Here is a 16,638-nt window from a genome sequence, read left to right on the forward strand (position 1 = left end):
GAGCCAGGAACCCGGACGCCCCTGGAGCCCCTTCTGCTCTCATTCTGTGCACCAGGCACAGGTCTGGTAACCGGACTGCCCCGTCCCCAGAGGCCTGAGTCCTAGGAATACACGTGTCCTATCTTCCAGGAACCTGGCCGGGGCCAGCTGGAAACCACAACTCAGACACACGAACCATTTTCGTTTCTGGAGTTCACACCTGGAGACACGGTGAGCAGAGGGCCTGATGCATTTTATGACTCCAGGCGGCCCTAGGAAGCCACAGGCCAGGGTTTATGTGTCTATAAAGTGTCTCCGGTGACTTTGCTGAAATAGCCCTGAGGCCTGCTCTCAGCAAGCACCAGAGATGGCGTTTTTATCCTCCAGAAAAGATTACTCAGACGTTTATGAGCAAATGAAAAAGGATCGCCATATAAGAAAGCATTTTTCAGCCTTATCTGTGTCCTCAACTGCTTTGCCCATTTATTGGAACGTTCCTCCCTGCCCTGAGGATGCAGGATGAAGTCAGGGCACCAAATAGGTAGACAGTGCCCCCTCAACTGCAGACCCAGAGGAGTAAGACCCTGTGGGACAGGATACAGCAGCACACACACCTGCTGTGTACAGTGTCATTGTGATCAGTACCATAAGGCTTCCAGTCACGGCAGGCCCAGCCCCAGCCCTGCCTCAGGGCCTTTGCACTTACTGCTGCTTCCTCCAGAAATGCCCCTCCCGGATATGCCCTCAAGTCCTTTATGTCTTTCCAGGTATCACTGGTCACGGAGACCCCTCGACCTCCCATATCCAACAGCAGGCTTCCCACACTCCCCACCCCCTCCTGGCTGGTCCTCCCCTGGATGGAGATGTGTTTACTTGTCTGTCTGCAGGTTGTCTGTCTTCCCAGCCTTCCTACCCACAGTGCATTGGGACATGAGCCCAGAGAGCACAGACATTCTATCTGCTCTGGTCGCTGCTGTCCCATGGCACCTGCTCCAGTGCCCAGTGCATGGCAGACACTCAGTGGGCACACAGTGAATGAGTGAGTGCATGAATGAGTGATTCCCATCACTGGGGAATGGCAGGACTTGGACAACGGTGGCGCGTCTACCTGTGCAGCAGCTGCAACAAACGCAAGAATGTAAGCAGACCTGACAGAGGGGCCCGGGGGAGCAGCCCGCCGGCCGGGAGCTGGGGCGGCCCCTCGGGAAGGAGCAACGGCCGTTGCGTGGGGTTCCCTCCCGTGTGCCTGCTCCTCAGAGTGTCTTATCCCTTCCCACATTTCCTTTTCCTCTTTTAAATGACAGTTTCTCTAGAAGTCCATGTCTGATGGTGCTGCCGTCTGTGCCCCGGGCTGGTTCTGCTGTGGCTGTTTCTGTGAATCAGCTCCTGTCATCCCCTCTGTGCCTTCTGGTCTGTGGTACGCGTGTTTGGGGGATGTTACAGGAGGGTCCCGTGTGGCTGAGTGGAGGGTGTGTCTGTGCAGAGGGACGCTGCGTTTGTGTCTGCCACACACCCCAGGACAGTACCAGGCCGGGAGCTCACTTAGGTCACTGAGTCCCTGAGGAACCACCACTCCCCCAGGACAGGCCAGGTCTCCGTGTCTGGGCCCAGGGCCTCACTCCTGTGGACAAGAGCTGGTACCGGACACAGGCACCTGGACATTCACGCACATGCATGGACACACAGACACACAGACACCTGGACACTCACACAGACACATGGACACACAGACACCTGGACACTCCCACACATGCATGGACACACAGACACACAGACACCTGGACACTCACACAGATACATGGACACCTCCCAATATCAAACAGCCACTTTAAGGCTAATTTGGAAAACAAAAACTTCTCTAACATAACCTAGTAAAGCGAGATTGTGCTAACAGGCACCCCAGTTTAGTGGCTGAACACGACTTGTCACCGCTCTGCCTGGAACGCTGGCGTTCCGCTGCTTCCCCGGGCAGGCGCTACCTGGAGCCGTGAGCAGACACAGCCGGACACCCAGGCTCCAGAGGGGCCTCCAGGAGGACTGTCTACAGACAAAACTGACCAGAAACGGGACAAGAGACCCTGCTCCCCCTCCTCTGAGAGCTGGGACTAAAGGTCTCATTTAATCCTCCATCAACTCTGCCCCGGAGTGAACCTCAGCCACTCCTGGGGTGGAGCCCGCCGGCCCCTGGCTCACCCACTTGTGTCCGAGGCCTCCCGGGGGGCCCCGTTCCTGTGGAGTGGGGGCCACCAGGGCTGAAGGCTGGACCGGGCGGCTGCAAAGAGAGGCTGAGCCACCCGAGGCCTGATTCCTGCCCCGAAGCCTTTGACGGCGAACACAGAACACGGAGTCTCAAAGCAGAGGCACCTGTGAGCAAGCGCAGACTCTGCTGGATAAAAGCAACCGGTCTAGAACTCCTTGACTTCCTTCCCCAGCAGCACAGAAAAGTCCAGAAGGATCCACTCAGACGGCCACGGTGGTCTCTGGTGGCAGGACTGGAGGACTCCGTCTCCACTCCCTGTTGTTAACGTTTCTTTTCTTCGCAGCAAGGGAGCCACTGTGTAAAAGGAAGCAGGCAACACAGACAGTGGGGGGGGGGTCCCCACCGTGCAGCCACCCTCATCGCCCCCGGGGCTCTGCTGTCCTCCTCACTAGGACCCCTCCCACGCCCTCGGTTAAACTCTCCCCAGTGGAGGGGCCGCCTCCGGCCTCGGCTCAACTCCAGGAAGATTTAGGGGCTCTCGCAGTAATGAAGGGGAAGTTTATGAATCCAGAGCAGAAAAGTAAGTTTAATTATTTGAAAGTCAGAAGGCCCATTCTCTCACGGTGACTTACGACATTCAGCCTCCCAGCCTGGGTAGCCTCTGCGAGGGTGAAATTGGGTTACGTTTTAGGAATTAAATTGATAACTTGACCAAATCGATTTCATTAGCGAATCTGTCATATTTTCAGTTAATGATGGTGATCGCGGAATGGGAACTGACAACAGCCCTTGAAAAACTGGGCAGATCCAGATTCTATCAAGCTGGAGGCCGTGCATTTTAATACTGCTCCTGCCGCGATCCGCTTTCGCCCTAGGAGCGCGCGCTGCAGGATGAGCTCTCTGCCCCAAGTCGTCTGTAGTTGGTCCTATCGTCCCAAGTTCTCAGGCCCAGAGAGGGAGGGAGGCTCGCGTGCAGATCCACACACGTGCGCAGGGAGGGTGACGAGCTGGGGCGCCCCGGAGCAACATGGGACAGTTCCTGGAGGGGCGTCAGTGTCCTCCCCACACGCACAGCCAGATCTAAGCTGCTCCCGGAAGATGGCATAGATTCTGGAAGACTCCGCTTCTCCATTAATGCTCGTGAAACCTAAGCCCCAGCCCACTCTGCCCTCCCCCCTCCAGCCAGTGAGGCAGAAGGGAAGCGGCAGAGGTGGAAACTGAGGCTCCCATCAGCGTCCGTCGTCAGCAAGAGTCACAGGTGCCCCTGGGCATTTGGCCCTGACGTGGCCCATCCTCCTCTCGGCCCAATTAGAACGTCTCCCAGCGGGCTGTGTGCCCGGAGCTTGTTAGCTGATTCCCCACACGATGCTGCTTTTCTGGGACAAGACTGTAGACACACGGGGCCAGGACGCCGCACCTGATTCCAGGGCTTGTCCAAATCTCTTGGAAAGGCACCCAGGCCATCCCATCTGCCTAGCTTGGAGAGGCCTTGTCCCTTGGGATGAGTCCTGGGAACCACTGGCAGTGCAGCCCTCGCAGAGCTGGAGGGGAATCTGGGCCCTACCCTCCTCCCTGGAATTGAAGGGTCTGGTGCTGGAGGGGCCCCACTGGGCCAAAGCCTTGTCGCTCATCGGCTGAGCGCGCCTGTCCTCCCCGGATGGGAAGGGAAGGGCTTTGCGGTGGGCTCTGGGCTTTACGGCCAACGTCTGGCTGAGAGCTGGCCTTGCCAGAGTCCAGCCAGTGTCGGAACGACTGTCACCTGCAGGTGGCTTCCGAGGATGACCCTCCTCTGCTCTCCTCAAAGGAGCGTCCAAACCCCAGCCGTGACCATAGGCTCAGTCACGTTGTCTCCCTGGGAATGGAGGTTTTCCTTCTCCTTTTGTGTTCCCAGAAGTGAGGCCGGGCTCAGATGAGATGGTCCCGAGAGAACATGAGAAGACATGTTTCAACCTTTAGGGAAAGTTCATGACCAAAAGGCTCCCTTGACCAAATTTTAGTCCTGTTCTCCGAGACCTCCACTCAGCTGGGCGAGACCTTGGGCTTCTGCGTACGTCTTTGCCAAGTCCAGTCTTGGCAGGACTCCTGTTGTCAGGTCAGAGACTCCCCCACCCTTGATATCTGACCAGTTCCTCATCACTCACCTTCAATGTCGAGGCCCCTGACCTTCAGCAAGAATCCTGTGTAGTCGATGCAGCAGGAGCCCCTCCCCTGACGTCTTGGTTAGTAATTTCCATCCACTCTGCTGTTGCCTGCACATCCCAGCGTCTCTGCTGTGCTCAGAGTGCAACCCTCTCTCTTTCCCTATTGTGATAGACTTGACTCCATTGCAGTCATCCTGAATAAAGTCTCCTTACCATTCTCACAAGCCTCAGAATAATTTTTCTCTAACGCTTGCCCTCTGCAGAGCTTCAATGCACCATAACCTCTGAGGGCAGGGACCACGCCCCTTCTCCAGGCTTCATTCTCCACCTTTGTGTTGGGACTCGGTGATGTGGCTGACCTAGATGAGCGATTTACCAGCTCCTTTTGCCCTGGACTAAAGGATCCTCTGAGGGACTGCCCCGAGGAAGATGGGCGACATCACAGGCAGATCCACTGGGTGCCGCCCCAGCCACAAAGGGCTGCCAGATACCTTCCCTCCCTGGAAGGAGACTAGTTCCCTCCCTGCAGAGCTGGCGGGAGGAATAAATGAGGTGACATTCGTAAAGACAGAAAATAAATGTGGATGTTATTTTAGAGTAATTCCATGACCCTCGCACAGAAGGAAGAACCGGAAGATCTTGAAGATGCAGCCTGTCCCCTAAAGAAGCAAATGGCCAACTGGAGAAGAGACACGTGACCACGAGACTGGACAAGCCAGCCAGGAAAGGAGCATACACGCATCCTTCAAGGCAATGAGACCACGAAGCCCACGGCACTTTAGAAGGGACACCTAACACCTTAGCCGAGCAGAACCATGCTCCATAAGGGGTGTCGCCCCGTGCAACGGTGGGGACCCTGGGCAGAGTGTTGGTGCAGAAAGGTGGCAGGCTCGTGCCCTGGGAGATCAGACCCTGCATTTGAGGCCTAGGGGGAGGGGGTGAATAAGAGACAGGAGGGGGCCGGCCCCGTGGCTTAGTGGTTAAGTGCAGGCACTCGGCTACTGGCAGCCGGGTTAGGATCCTGGGCACGCACTGACGCACCGCTTCTCTGGCCGTGCTGGGGCTGCGTCCCACATATAGCAGCTGGAAGGATGTGCAACTATGACATACAACTATCTACTGGGGCTTTGCGGGGGAAAGAAAAAGGAGGAGGATTGGCAATAGATGTTAGCTCAGGGCTAATCTTCCTCATACACATAAAAAAACAGTTAAAAAAAAAAGAGACAGGAGGATACTCTGGACACAGACCCAGGGAGCTCCCTGGGATCCCAGGGTAGTGTGGACACCCCCCCAGCAAACGCAGCAACGGCAAAGGGCCAGCACGTGGTGGGCACCTAGGTGTCTGGAAACAGTCCTACAGCGTGTCCCGTCTCCACGTGGAAGGCAGCCCTTGGGGGCTGGGAGAGGGCCACCCCTGAGAACGGGTGCCCTCATGAACTTTCATTTTAGCAAGGCAGGTTGAGGCGGATGGGGAGGGCCGGGTGGACAAATGGGGGACAGGTGGCCCAAAATGGGGACTTCAGGACTCAAGTGCATGGGGAGGGCGGGCTGCTGTCCCCAGCCGTCCTGAGGTCCTGGATGCCGTGCTGAGCAGCCCATCCCAGCCCTGCTTCTCCACCTGGCCGGCACGGCACCCATCGCCCCTCTCCGCTCTGACTCCACTCCCCTACCTGTGCTCATCTCCTCTGGCTTCTCTGCCAAAGTGGCCAGTAGTCTCTCCTGCACCCCAACACTCCCTCTCCCTGGGCCAGGCTGACCCAGGCCCACTAAGGGAGCCACGGCAGTGGCCGTAGGATCTTTCTCAGCCCCTAAGTGGGTCCTCTTGTCAGCCACATAGGGCCCTGGTCATTGGTGCAACTGGGGGCATGGTACCCACCATCAGCTTAGATTGGCAGGACACGCTGACCCAAGGTCCAGTCTGGGGAGTGATGTGCAGAGGCCCCCACCTCTTCCCGCTGAGCCGAGAACCCCGGAATCTTCAGGAACTTCCCTCCAGATCCTCCATTCCACAAGGAGGTTTCGAGAGAAGCATGCTTCCCATGGGTGCCAGCTTCTCAGGGTGATGGTCAGCTCAGGACAGGGACAGCAAAGTGGTCACCTCCCGAATGCCAAGGTGATGGAGTATTGTGGCATCCGGGACACTCAGCAGGAGAGGACTCAGCAACTCAGGGCCGGACGGGAGGTGACTGGCAGGCTGGCAACCTCTGCCAGGATAGCCCGGGGTTGTGACTGTGGGGCACCAGGGTCAGCCCATCTCAGCCGCCCCCCGGACGCTCCTTGACCTTGGAGCACCTTGAGGTCAGGAATCGTGTGGGGCTCCTCCTGGACCCTGACTTAGAAAGTGCTCAGCATGTGAGGGTAACCGTGAAATGAGCGCACACACACACACACGCACGTGCACACACATGTACACACGTGCACACACTGCACCACACATGCCATGTACACACACCCCACCCCTGGGAGGCTGAGCTAGTCTACAACCTGGACTGGCTGGTCCGGGCCTAGCCACAGACCTGATGGCTGTACCAACGACGAGGACAAGGGAACGGCCCACGGAGCCTGCTCTGGACCCGGAGCTTCTCCTCACCCGCGGGTGGATGCTCACAGGACCCCGTCTCCCGCAGCCCAGGCTCACGTCTGCACCTCGTGAGAGGCAGAGCGAGGACTCAGACCCAGACAGCGGTCGCAGGACTCGGTTCTGTGACATGGAGCAGCACCGGCTGGCGGGCACTAGGGCGCAGAATTGCCCGTAAGGCAAAATGCTGAGCCCTCCTGCTATTCTCACAAACCTCCTTGACCCAGGCACGCCCCGTTCTGCATCTCCCTGATCTTCAGAAAAACCTCGTGAGATGGACACAATTCTTTCTCTTCCCCAGTGGGGAAGTTGAGGCACAGAGAGGAAGCACGACTCGCCTACGCCACACAGCAGACACACGACCAACACCGGGACTCTCCCTCCCGTTACATGGTAGGGCAGCCTCTGCCCAGGCCCAGGCTGCATCCAGAGGGAGCGTGGCCTCTGTCTGCCCTCGCTGATGTAGTTCCCTCCTGGGGCAGTGTCCATGGGCCTCTCAGCCTCAGCTCACAGCTCTGCCTAGACAGAGCACCACGGAAGGAGCGCTCCCCCGTGAGGACAATGCGGGGCCGTCCCCCCAGCAGTAAGGCGGAGCTCACACATCTCATCTTGCTTGCGAGTGTTCGCGCCTACAAGGTGCTCTTGCCCCAGCCTGGGAGTGGGCAGCAGAGAGGCCTGTCCCTTCCGTGGGTAAGAAAACCAAGGCTAGACAGCTCAAATCAGCAGAGGACAGAATCAGTGAGTGGGAGCAGAGGAGACAGGTGCCACTTCCCTGTGGAAGCCTTGATTCTCCAAGTGTCTCCCCCGATCTCTGAGATGAGGGAAGCCTCCTGGAGCCTTGTCCCAGCCAGGTGTACTGGTCTGTGGCACGAGGTGAGATCATGTTCACAGGAAGGTCAGCCTCTGAGAGGCGGGGCTGCTTGTTACACAGCATGACCCAACCCATCCTGACTGGTACACCTCTGGCTCTGGGTGGAGGCGATCATTCTTTCTACCAGCCTTGGTGGTCATGAAGCTCTTTATCTTTGTCTCTAGCTTCGTGGTTTGTGTTTTTCCCTCCGATATGCCCAGAAGACCCTGGGATAGTGAAGCTGGGGCCCACGCAGACTGTGCAGACAGCCTCTGGGGGTGCTCTTCTTCCCTGCACGCTAACACCTCCCACCCCTTCCAGCTTGTCCTTTCTCAGTATGGACAGAGGAAGGAGGAATGAGTGGGCCCATGTCCTGGCCACTGCCCTGCCCTGTTTGTGCCCTGACTGCAGAGCCCAAAAGCTGCTCCCCAAGGGGAGCCCCGAGGGAGGGCCCGGAATGGCACGGCTACCTGGGCCCCCACCTGGGAGGGGAAGGGCCCACCTGGGCGTCCCTGTGGCAGCTGCTGCGCCTGCGTGCTGCCCCTTCCCCTCCCTCCCAGGACAAGCCTGGCTCTGTTCTAGAGAGCAGGGGTCTCATCTACCCACTGTAAAGGCTCCGAAAGCCAGTGAAGTCTCCTTAAATCAAGCACGGACTTTGGACGGCCCACCCACTGGGCCACAGCTCCCAGGGTCACGCTTTATAAAGAGCAGCTGGAAACTGACAGGCGTCACTTCCCTGCATCTGGGTGCCGTCTGTGGCAGTGGACTCTGGGCGGCAGAAATGATCTGAATGCCAAAGGCCACTCTCTGGAGAGCCGAGTGGATTACCCTGGAGAGGGGGCTCCTTCAGATGTGGTCTCCTTTGGGAGCCCCTGAGCGGGTCTGCTCCTCTGTCCTGGGCCATGTGCGGGGCCTGGCTCACAGGGCCTGGGCAGAGGCGAACGCATGTGGCCATCAGCCTTACCACTGGCCGAACAGGGGAGCATTTGGCTCCAGGGGAGAAATGAAGTAGGACGGGTGCTTTTTGCATCTCCAGTGGCCCCACATTGACCAGAGGAGGGACCAGGACTCAGCCTCTGCTGGGGAGCGGGTATTCATAGAGAGTGATGGGCAGCCCTGAGTAGTTACGGGCCAGGCGCTGTCCACTCTCCCGGGCTGGGCTTCAGGGAGCGTCCTTGTGGTCCAGGAGAACCTAGAGGGCTCTTGGACTGTGCACCATCACGGCGGGCCCAGCGCCAGGGAAGAATGTCCCTGTCACCACGTGTGCTCTAAGCTCCTTCCCACCTGCTGTCCCCGCCAGCCATGCCTGCTATAGCCCCTCTCCCAGGACACCACGGCCAGCGAACAAAAGCCATGCTTATCAAAGGATTTTTTCTTTATTTTCATAATTTAGCTGAATCAACACAAAATCAAATACTGTAAAACAAGAAAAAAAATGCTGTAACATATTAAATCTCCCGGTATCTGCCCTCGAAGGTGTCAACACTCGCTGTCAAAAGAAACAGGCGAGAGACAGTGGTGGGGATGACGCTGGCGGGGCAGGGCGGAAGTGTGCTGGGCGGGGTGACCCTCCCAGGGCCTCCCGCTGGCTCCCGGGGTGAGATCAGGCCGTGCAGCCAGGGCAGGCCCAGTCGGACAGCACCCTGTCCAGACCCGTCTCCTCCGTGATGAAAACCCAAAACCTAGCCGTTTCTCCTTCTCCAGGATCCACATACCTCTAAATTTGCGGTGACTGAAAGGTAAATTAAATACTCACGGACATTGGAACGGGTCTTAAATAAATGGTTTTCTCTCCTATCTTTAGGCTATGGGTTGCTGGAACAGCTTCTATATATATATATATTTTTTTTACTTTTTCTTTTTTTTAGTAGCACAGAACTAGCATAATACTCCTGTTAATTGGACTCTTAGGTAGTATACTTCAGCGGAACCTCAGGAAAATGAAGGAATCTGGCCAGAGGAAGGAAAAACATAACTGTCCCTTATTCACTGGGCCGGTGACGCTGAGTTGCTGGGAGGGGTCTGCGCTCCCGTGCCTGCCCCCCATTGTCTCAACCTTCCCACCCCGAAGACCGAGAATGAGTGGGACTTCCGCCCAGGGAGAAGACATCGGCTGCAAACTGCCCTCAAGATCGAAGGGTGTGCGAGGGGTAAGAAAAACGGGGCAACCCACCGGAAAGAAGAGGCTGATCCAAGTACTGTACACTCGGTGTGGACCAAGACAGAGGCCGAGGGGAGGGACCACCAAACCCAAACCAGCGAAAAGAAACGGGCTTCCCCTCGCCGGCTGACACGTCGTGATGCCAGCTCACTGCCCCCAGCGTCCTGCACCCGGCCCGGTTCCCCGCGCCCACCCAGAGCCTCCAAGGACACCGGACTCCGCTACCTCTCAGGACGGCCAGGGCTGCCACATTAATTGTTAAATAGGATTTTCTACAAATATACAACATATAAAAACTGTTAAATATATAACTTTAGGCTTTGCAAAATACATTTAATGATCTCTTTCAAACAAGTGTTACTTTCGTTTCCTTTAATTTGCTTTCTGGAGCTAAATGGTGTATCGGATGAGACAGCAGTCACGGGAGACCCAACATGCTCTTGGCGAATACTGGATTATCCCACTATCGAAATGGAGCTGTAGAGAGGCATGTCTAACTGGTTAAAACAGAAAGTGATTTTAGTACGATCGAGTCCACCTAAGTACAGAGGAGCGGGGTGCGCGCGGCTGTCCGTGTCCGGCAGGCGCGCTCGAGGGGTCTGCGCGGGGACATCGCCGCGCGTCCCTCGGGGCTGCCTCGGGGTCCTCCGGCTGGCTCGGCCCCTCAGAGGGCATCGCAGTGTTTGTGGGGCGGAGGCCTCTGCCGGGGCCGCCCTCTCCGCCCTGCCGGGGCCACCGGCATGTCTCTGCCCCAGTGCCCCCCACTCGAACCCGGGACTCTGACGGTGAGGGCGAGTCCGCGTTAAAATAGATTTGCTCTTTGGTCTATCGAGTATACTGAAAGAATAAGAAAATAAAAGCGATTCGGACAGTCTGGGGCACAAGGAGAGGCCACTTCTGCGCCCGAGAGTCAGTCCTCCCCTGGGCGGGGTGCCGTCCTCCTCCTCCGCGGAGCGGCCAGGCTCCCCGACGCCCGGCGCAGCCCCCACCGTGTTCGAGGCTGGACTCCTCGGTGCAGCCGGACAGACTCAGCTCAGGATGCTGAGGAGGCGGGCTGCCCTGGACGGGCCGCAGAGAGACGGAGGGCGGGCGGATGGCGGAGAATTGGTGGCGTCCGTGGCCAACTGAGGACCGTGGCCGAGGTGTGGGCTCTCCAGGGAGCCAAAGCCATTCCCGGGGCCCCTCTGGGGCTGCGTTTGTCAGGAGACCTGAGGAGCAAAGAGAAGAGAGCAGTCAGTCTCCGCAGACATGAAGGGTCCTCCTCTGGAATGGGATGAACCCAGGGAACATCCACAAGGCTGGCCTCAGGGGACAGTGCCTTTCATAGATGCTCCTTCTGGTTCCTCCCCTGATTCCGGCCAGCAGACCCTCTCCAGGACATAAAACTAGATTCCAGGCCTGAACCCTGGAGGGAGAGCTACGCCTGCCACAGAGGGCGGCTCCTGGAAACACCTGCCCTCCCTCTGTGTCCGGGTGGGAACCCACTTGGGCAGGACGGGAGGGCACACGCCCCAAACACTGGCAGCCACAGGTGTGAGCTGTGTGTCCCCCCATGCTGGCCAGGGGTCTGGGTCTGGGTCCCATCCTCTTGTTTCCCTAATGTTTCTTAGCATACAGCAGGTGCTGTGTAATCACACAGTGAGAAGTGATGGATGTGTGTGTGTCCAACACCCGCGGAGCCTCTGGGAGGCCGCACAGCTGGGGTGGCATGCATGTCCCTGATTGATGAGGCCCCCAGCACCCCCATCCAGCATCCCAGGAAATGCGACAGAGCGCTCCAGCTCACAGCCTGGAAGTGTGAAATGATGGTCCAAATACCACCTTTAAACTGATGGAAACAGAAAAGCTGGGATGTGGTTTCCACAGACCACCACAGCCTCACCCTGAAGGACCCTGTGTCCAGTGGCCTCTGCCCATGTCCCTGCTGGGCCGCTGGCTCTCTCGTCCCCTGGTGTGGCCCCGGTCCAAGGCAGGGATGCCGGGGGTCCCAGGCCAGGTGCTCAGGGGCTCCCCTACCCTGTGCAGTCTCCCTGCAGGGGCCCAGCTGTGTGGGGAGAGGAGGGCATCACGGGGGACTCCCTACACATGTGGCAGAGATGGGACACAGCATAGCGTGATGGCCCGGGAGGGACCCCAGATGGGCTGGGGGGGCCTGTCCTTGGTGGGGGGCCCGGGGGCCACAGAAATCCCAGCTGAGCCCCCTTACCTGCTGTCTCTCCCGCAACCGCTCCTCCCGTCTCCTGGTTGGTCCCCATCACCCCATGCTGCCTGAGGCCCCCAGCCCTCTCCCCACTGCCTCCGGCTCCCCCCACCACACTCCCATCAGATCCCGCCTGCATCCCAAGCCCCTGTCTCCACGCTGACGGCACCCTGCACTGGGGCTGCTCAGCCTTCTCCCAATTCCTGGCCGCACCAGGCTGTGCACTGCTATCCTCACTCACCGGACCCTCTCCCTGGACCCCCGAGTTTTCACCCTCACCTCCCCTCTGCAGAGGAGCCACCCCAATAGCACAACCTGGAGTCCCCCTGCCCGTGGTCCAGCAGGCATCGTGGAGCCAGCTGTCTGGAGGGCCCCACACCGTGCGGGATTGTTCACGCCTTCCCCGGTCTTCCTCTCTCTAGTCCTCTAGTGCCCGGGTCAGGAGAGTTTGGACCCCTGTTGGACCCAGCGAGCCACCCCCAGGACACACGAGGCCTCTTCCAGGGGTGGCTGCGCTGCACTTCTCACCCCCAGCTTCTGGCACGGCCCGACGGGAGGGGCCAGCGAGGTGCACTTAACTCCACTGCAGGGACCCCGTTCTCCACCTGCAGCTCCCAGATGCCAGGCCAGGAGCCAGGAAGAGGAGCTGCCCTGCTGGATGGGAACGTGGCTTGGCCTCCCCTCCTCGAAGCCGGTGGTCCCTGGGATGCGGTGGCAGGCACGGGCTTCCAAGGAGCAATGTTTGAGAACCTCGGGTCTCCCTGAGGCCCCGGCTGGACTGTGCCATCTCATCCTGAGCTGCTTGCTGAGCCCAGCGCATGGTGGGTGCCCCACGCTGGTGGGGGTGGATTACCTGGAATTAGGCACTATAGGCCCAGGGCCACCCAGCAGTGTGGAGCAGAGCCAGGACCGGAGCCGAGGACGTGGCTCCAGAGTGCCCAGTGGGCACAGAGCCCAGGGAGGGTCCGGGGAGCTCTGCCCCAGCCCCAGGGACAGGTTGGGGTCCATTGGTCCCCTGTGCCCGAGGTGAGACTGGACGGACTGCATTGAGGCTCCAGGCTGGCGGATGCCCACCCTCTTGGCAGGCCTGTGCCTCCTGCCAGGTCCTAGGAAGCAGGGACAGGGGCCAGTGCAGCCTCATCCAGGACGGCACCTCTGTGTCCCGCCACTGCAGTCTTGGGCAGTGGAGGAGGGTGTGACAGGGACGATGAGGAAGGTCACCGACTGCCCTGGGCAGTTCATCAGCCAAACCTCACCCTGACCCTGGGCAGCAGGGATTCTGGGAGCCCCATGCAGAGCCTGCAGGGCCGGCCTGTGGGGAATCTTGCCGAAGGTGGTTCCTTGAGGACACGAATAGACAAGATGGCAGGGGGGTGTCTGAAACCTGTAGAAATCCAAAGATTAAACCACCTACATTTGTTATTCGGCGGCATCTGCTTGCAAGAAAAATGTATCGTTTTAATTATCAAGATTCACTCTGTTCCCTGAGACTGTTCCGGGTGCCGCTCCTCCATCAGGTTCTTTAGCAACTGTGTCTCTGCACTTTCTGGAAAGGAACAATGAGGCAGGTCCTAAAATAACACGTTCCCCCACGATGCACGCTGCAGATCGCTCCCCACTCCCAGCCGCCTTGCATGCCTCCACCCTCCGTGCTGACACTGCGCCTCCCCCGCTTAGGAGCTGCCTGGGCTCCTGACTCCTCCTGTGTCTGATCCAGGTCCCTTCCCAGCTTCCAGGACCCCCCTGCACTCAGCCTCCCCTTACAGAGGGGGCCTCTGCCCCAGGCAGGCAACTCACTGCTCTGCAACTCCCTTTCCTCCCTCCAAAGCCCCTGCCTCTCTCGGTCAGGCTGTGGCTGCCTCCTCTCAGAAGCCCGCCCTGAGCTCATCCACCTCCTGTGTGATCGGGTCACAGCCTCTCGGGCATTGCTTTCCACCCGGCACCCTGTGTCCTTGCTCCTGAGTGAGTGTGGCCAGTCACCAAGCGGGACTCTGCAGGGACAACATGACTCGGGGCTCCTCAGGCTCTCACGGCCATGCCACACCCACACACACGTGTCCATCGGGTCCGATAGTAAGGAGGTGAGACACCTTCTACCCGACCACTCCACGTTAGTTCCCTGGGGCGGCCGTCACAAAGGACCATAGGTTTGGGGGCTGAAAACAACATTAGTTCATCCTCCCACAGTCTCGAGCCCAGAAGAATGAGGCTAAGGTGTCGGCAGAGTTGGTTCCTTCTGGAGAATCTGCTCCGTGCCTCTCCCCAGCTTCTGGAACCGCAGGCCATCCTTGGTGCTCCTTGGCTTCTGGCTGCATCGCCCGTCTCCGCCTCTGTTGTCCCATAGCCTTCTCTCTGCCTCAAATCTCTCTCCCCTCCTTCGTCACTGGATTTAGGGCCCAGCCAGGCCCGGGATGATCTCATCTCCAGATCCTTAACTTAATTACATCTGCGAAGACCCTGTTTCCAAATAAGTGCACAGTCACAGGTTCCAGGTGGACGTGTCTTTTGGGGCCGCCATCAACCCTCTTCAGGGGCCTGTCTGCACTCTTCTTTCTTCATACCTGACCAGCTGCCTCATCTCCGCCCGTGGACTCTGATGCTAATAGTCTGCACCCTCCACCTCCAGCCTTCCCGAGCTTGGCCCCACTATGTACTCCATGCTCAACCCAGAAAGCTGGGAGCAGAGGCCCTCACTGCTCCTGGACCCCCTAGGCCACTTGCCCCGGGTCCACCCCCTGCTGCCCACACCATGTGGGAGTTGTCCCCTCCCCGACCCGTCCAGCCATATCGGTGATGAAGACCCTGCAGCACAGTCACTCATCGGCCCCTGAAGGACTAACCTAGACAGAAAGCACTGATTCTACTCTCTTCTACCTATAAAGTTGTATAGATTCTTATTTGTAGATAAAAGGGGAAATTTAGGAGTATAAAATAAAAGATGACAAAAATCCACCCACATTTCCTTACCCAAAGGTAAACATTTTGAAAGTATCAATATATCTCCTTCCCATCTTTTAACAATGCAGCCGTATCAACAAGGGTAGAGTTCTGATGAACTGTTGGTAGGAGCACACCAGCAGAGTTCTCTGTGGTTATCAGAAACTCCTGGACCACAGACGTGTTCATGTGGGACGCCCGGCGCTCCACGGACAGACTTGCACGGACCTACCGCTGTCTAATCCCCTCTCGCACCCCGGCAGGGCGCTGTCCTGTTAGTGGCCGGCACGGACCGTAGAGATCTCAAAACTTCGTTCATTGGAGAGAAAAAAACGCAGTCTTTTGTTGTGGCTCTATCTTCACTCCTTGATGACTAGCGAACTAGAATAATTTTCCAGGTATGTGTTCTGGCTGTTCGTAAGTGGTTCCCATCTGTGTCGGTGTATCTGGTTGAGTCTGTTTTTCTCCCACCTGAGCGAGAACGTGCGTGCATAATTACACGTGCACCTGCACGTACAGGTGCGTCGAGGAGAGTCGCCCTCAGCACGTTTACTGCAGGTTTATCTTCCAGCTTCTCCCTCTTCTGCCTTTACTTATATTATACCGGATACACTCAAGTTGTCACTCTTATGGAGGAAGCAATGCTAATTTCTCACATGGATTTCCACCATGGCTTAAAGCAATGCACATCACTATGCACATTGTTGTAATTTCTTATAGTTGTAGATTTTTAACATTTCTAACATTCAGGTCTGGATTCACCTGGAATGTACTGGCACCAGAGCAGGAATTATCGATTCCATCTCCTGTCCAGGACCCTGGGGACCCTAGGGGTGGGACGGACCCCAGCCCCACGCAGGGAGGGGTGAGGTGCCCTGACACAGGCCTGGGCCCCCAGCACACCTTGGGCCCACCCAGAAGGCCTCGCACCTGAACCGTGTGTTTTGTGGATTAGATCTCCGCAGCCCTCGACTCCCTTATCAGGTGCTGCTTCCCATGTGACCCACCTGGCGGGGGCCGTGGCCACCTCCATGGGGACCATCCAAATCGCCCTGCACCAGCAGCTCCTCAGAAACACCCAGACTGTTCATTGGAACTGGAGGAGGAACCGCTCTTCCCAGGGACACTGGAAGCTCTTGTGTCCAACACGCCCAGAGGGATGGTCACTCTCCGGGACACTGGGTTGAGACTCGTGTGCCAGGAGTCCCTGTTGTAATTCATCTCTTGCTTGGTCCGTGACCTCCACCGCTGTCACCACAACCCCAGAGGGGGACAGCCCCCGGGGCAGAAGTGTGGCCACAGGGTCACACAGGGTGCTTGATGACCCTGTGTCCAGCGCCCATGTCCTCCAGGAGCTCAGTGCAGTCCAACTGATGCGGCTTCATCAACCTCCCCACGCTGCTGCCTGAGCCCCCACATCAGCCAGGTCCTCGGCTAGTGGCCGAACATCGTGACCAGTGTATTTAGTCCTTGGATTTCAAAAAATGGCCCCTCGGCGGCCCCCGCGGTCAGAGCAGAGCCACAGGAGGGTGCACCATGAGCCTTGCACAGCACAGGGATATGCGCACGGGGGTGGGCCCCAAGGGAGGGCA

At 58.1% G+C, this 16,638-nt stretch overlaps 1 protein-coding gene across 2 annotated transcripts in view; it reads right to left on the reverse strand.

Annotated features, from left to right (window-relative positions):
* Window positions 1-9,134: 9,134 nt before the first annotated feature.
* TAFA5 (TAFA chemokine like family member 5) overlaps window positions 9,135-16,638 on the reverse strand; it is a 260,582-nt gene continuing 253,078 nt past the window's right edge. For both annotated transcript variants that reach the window (XM_058568125.1, XM_058568126.1), the window contains exon 4: window positions 9,135-11,117. In XM_058568125.1, the coding sequence (XP_058424108.1) occupies window positions 11,109-11,117 (9 nt within the window). In that variant the 3' untranslated portion in view covers window positions 9,135-11,108. The remainder of the gene's footprint in view (window positions 11,118-16,638) is intronic.

Source organism: Diceros bicornis, chromosome 25 (assembly GCF_020826845.1).
Source record: "Diceros bicornis minor isolate mBicDic1 chromosome 25, mDicBic1.mat.cur, whole genome shotgun sequence".
Classification (NCBI taxonomy): domain Eukaryota; kingdom Metazoa; phylum Chordata; class Mammalia; order Perissodactyla; family Rhinocerotidae; genus Diceros; species Diceros bicornis.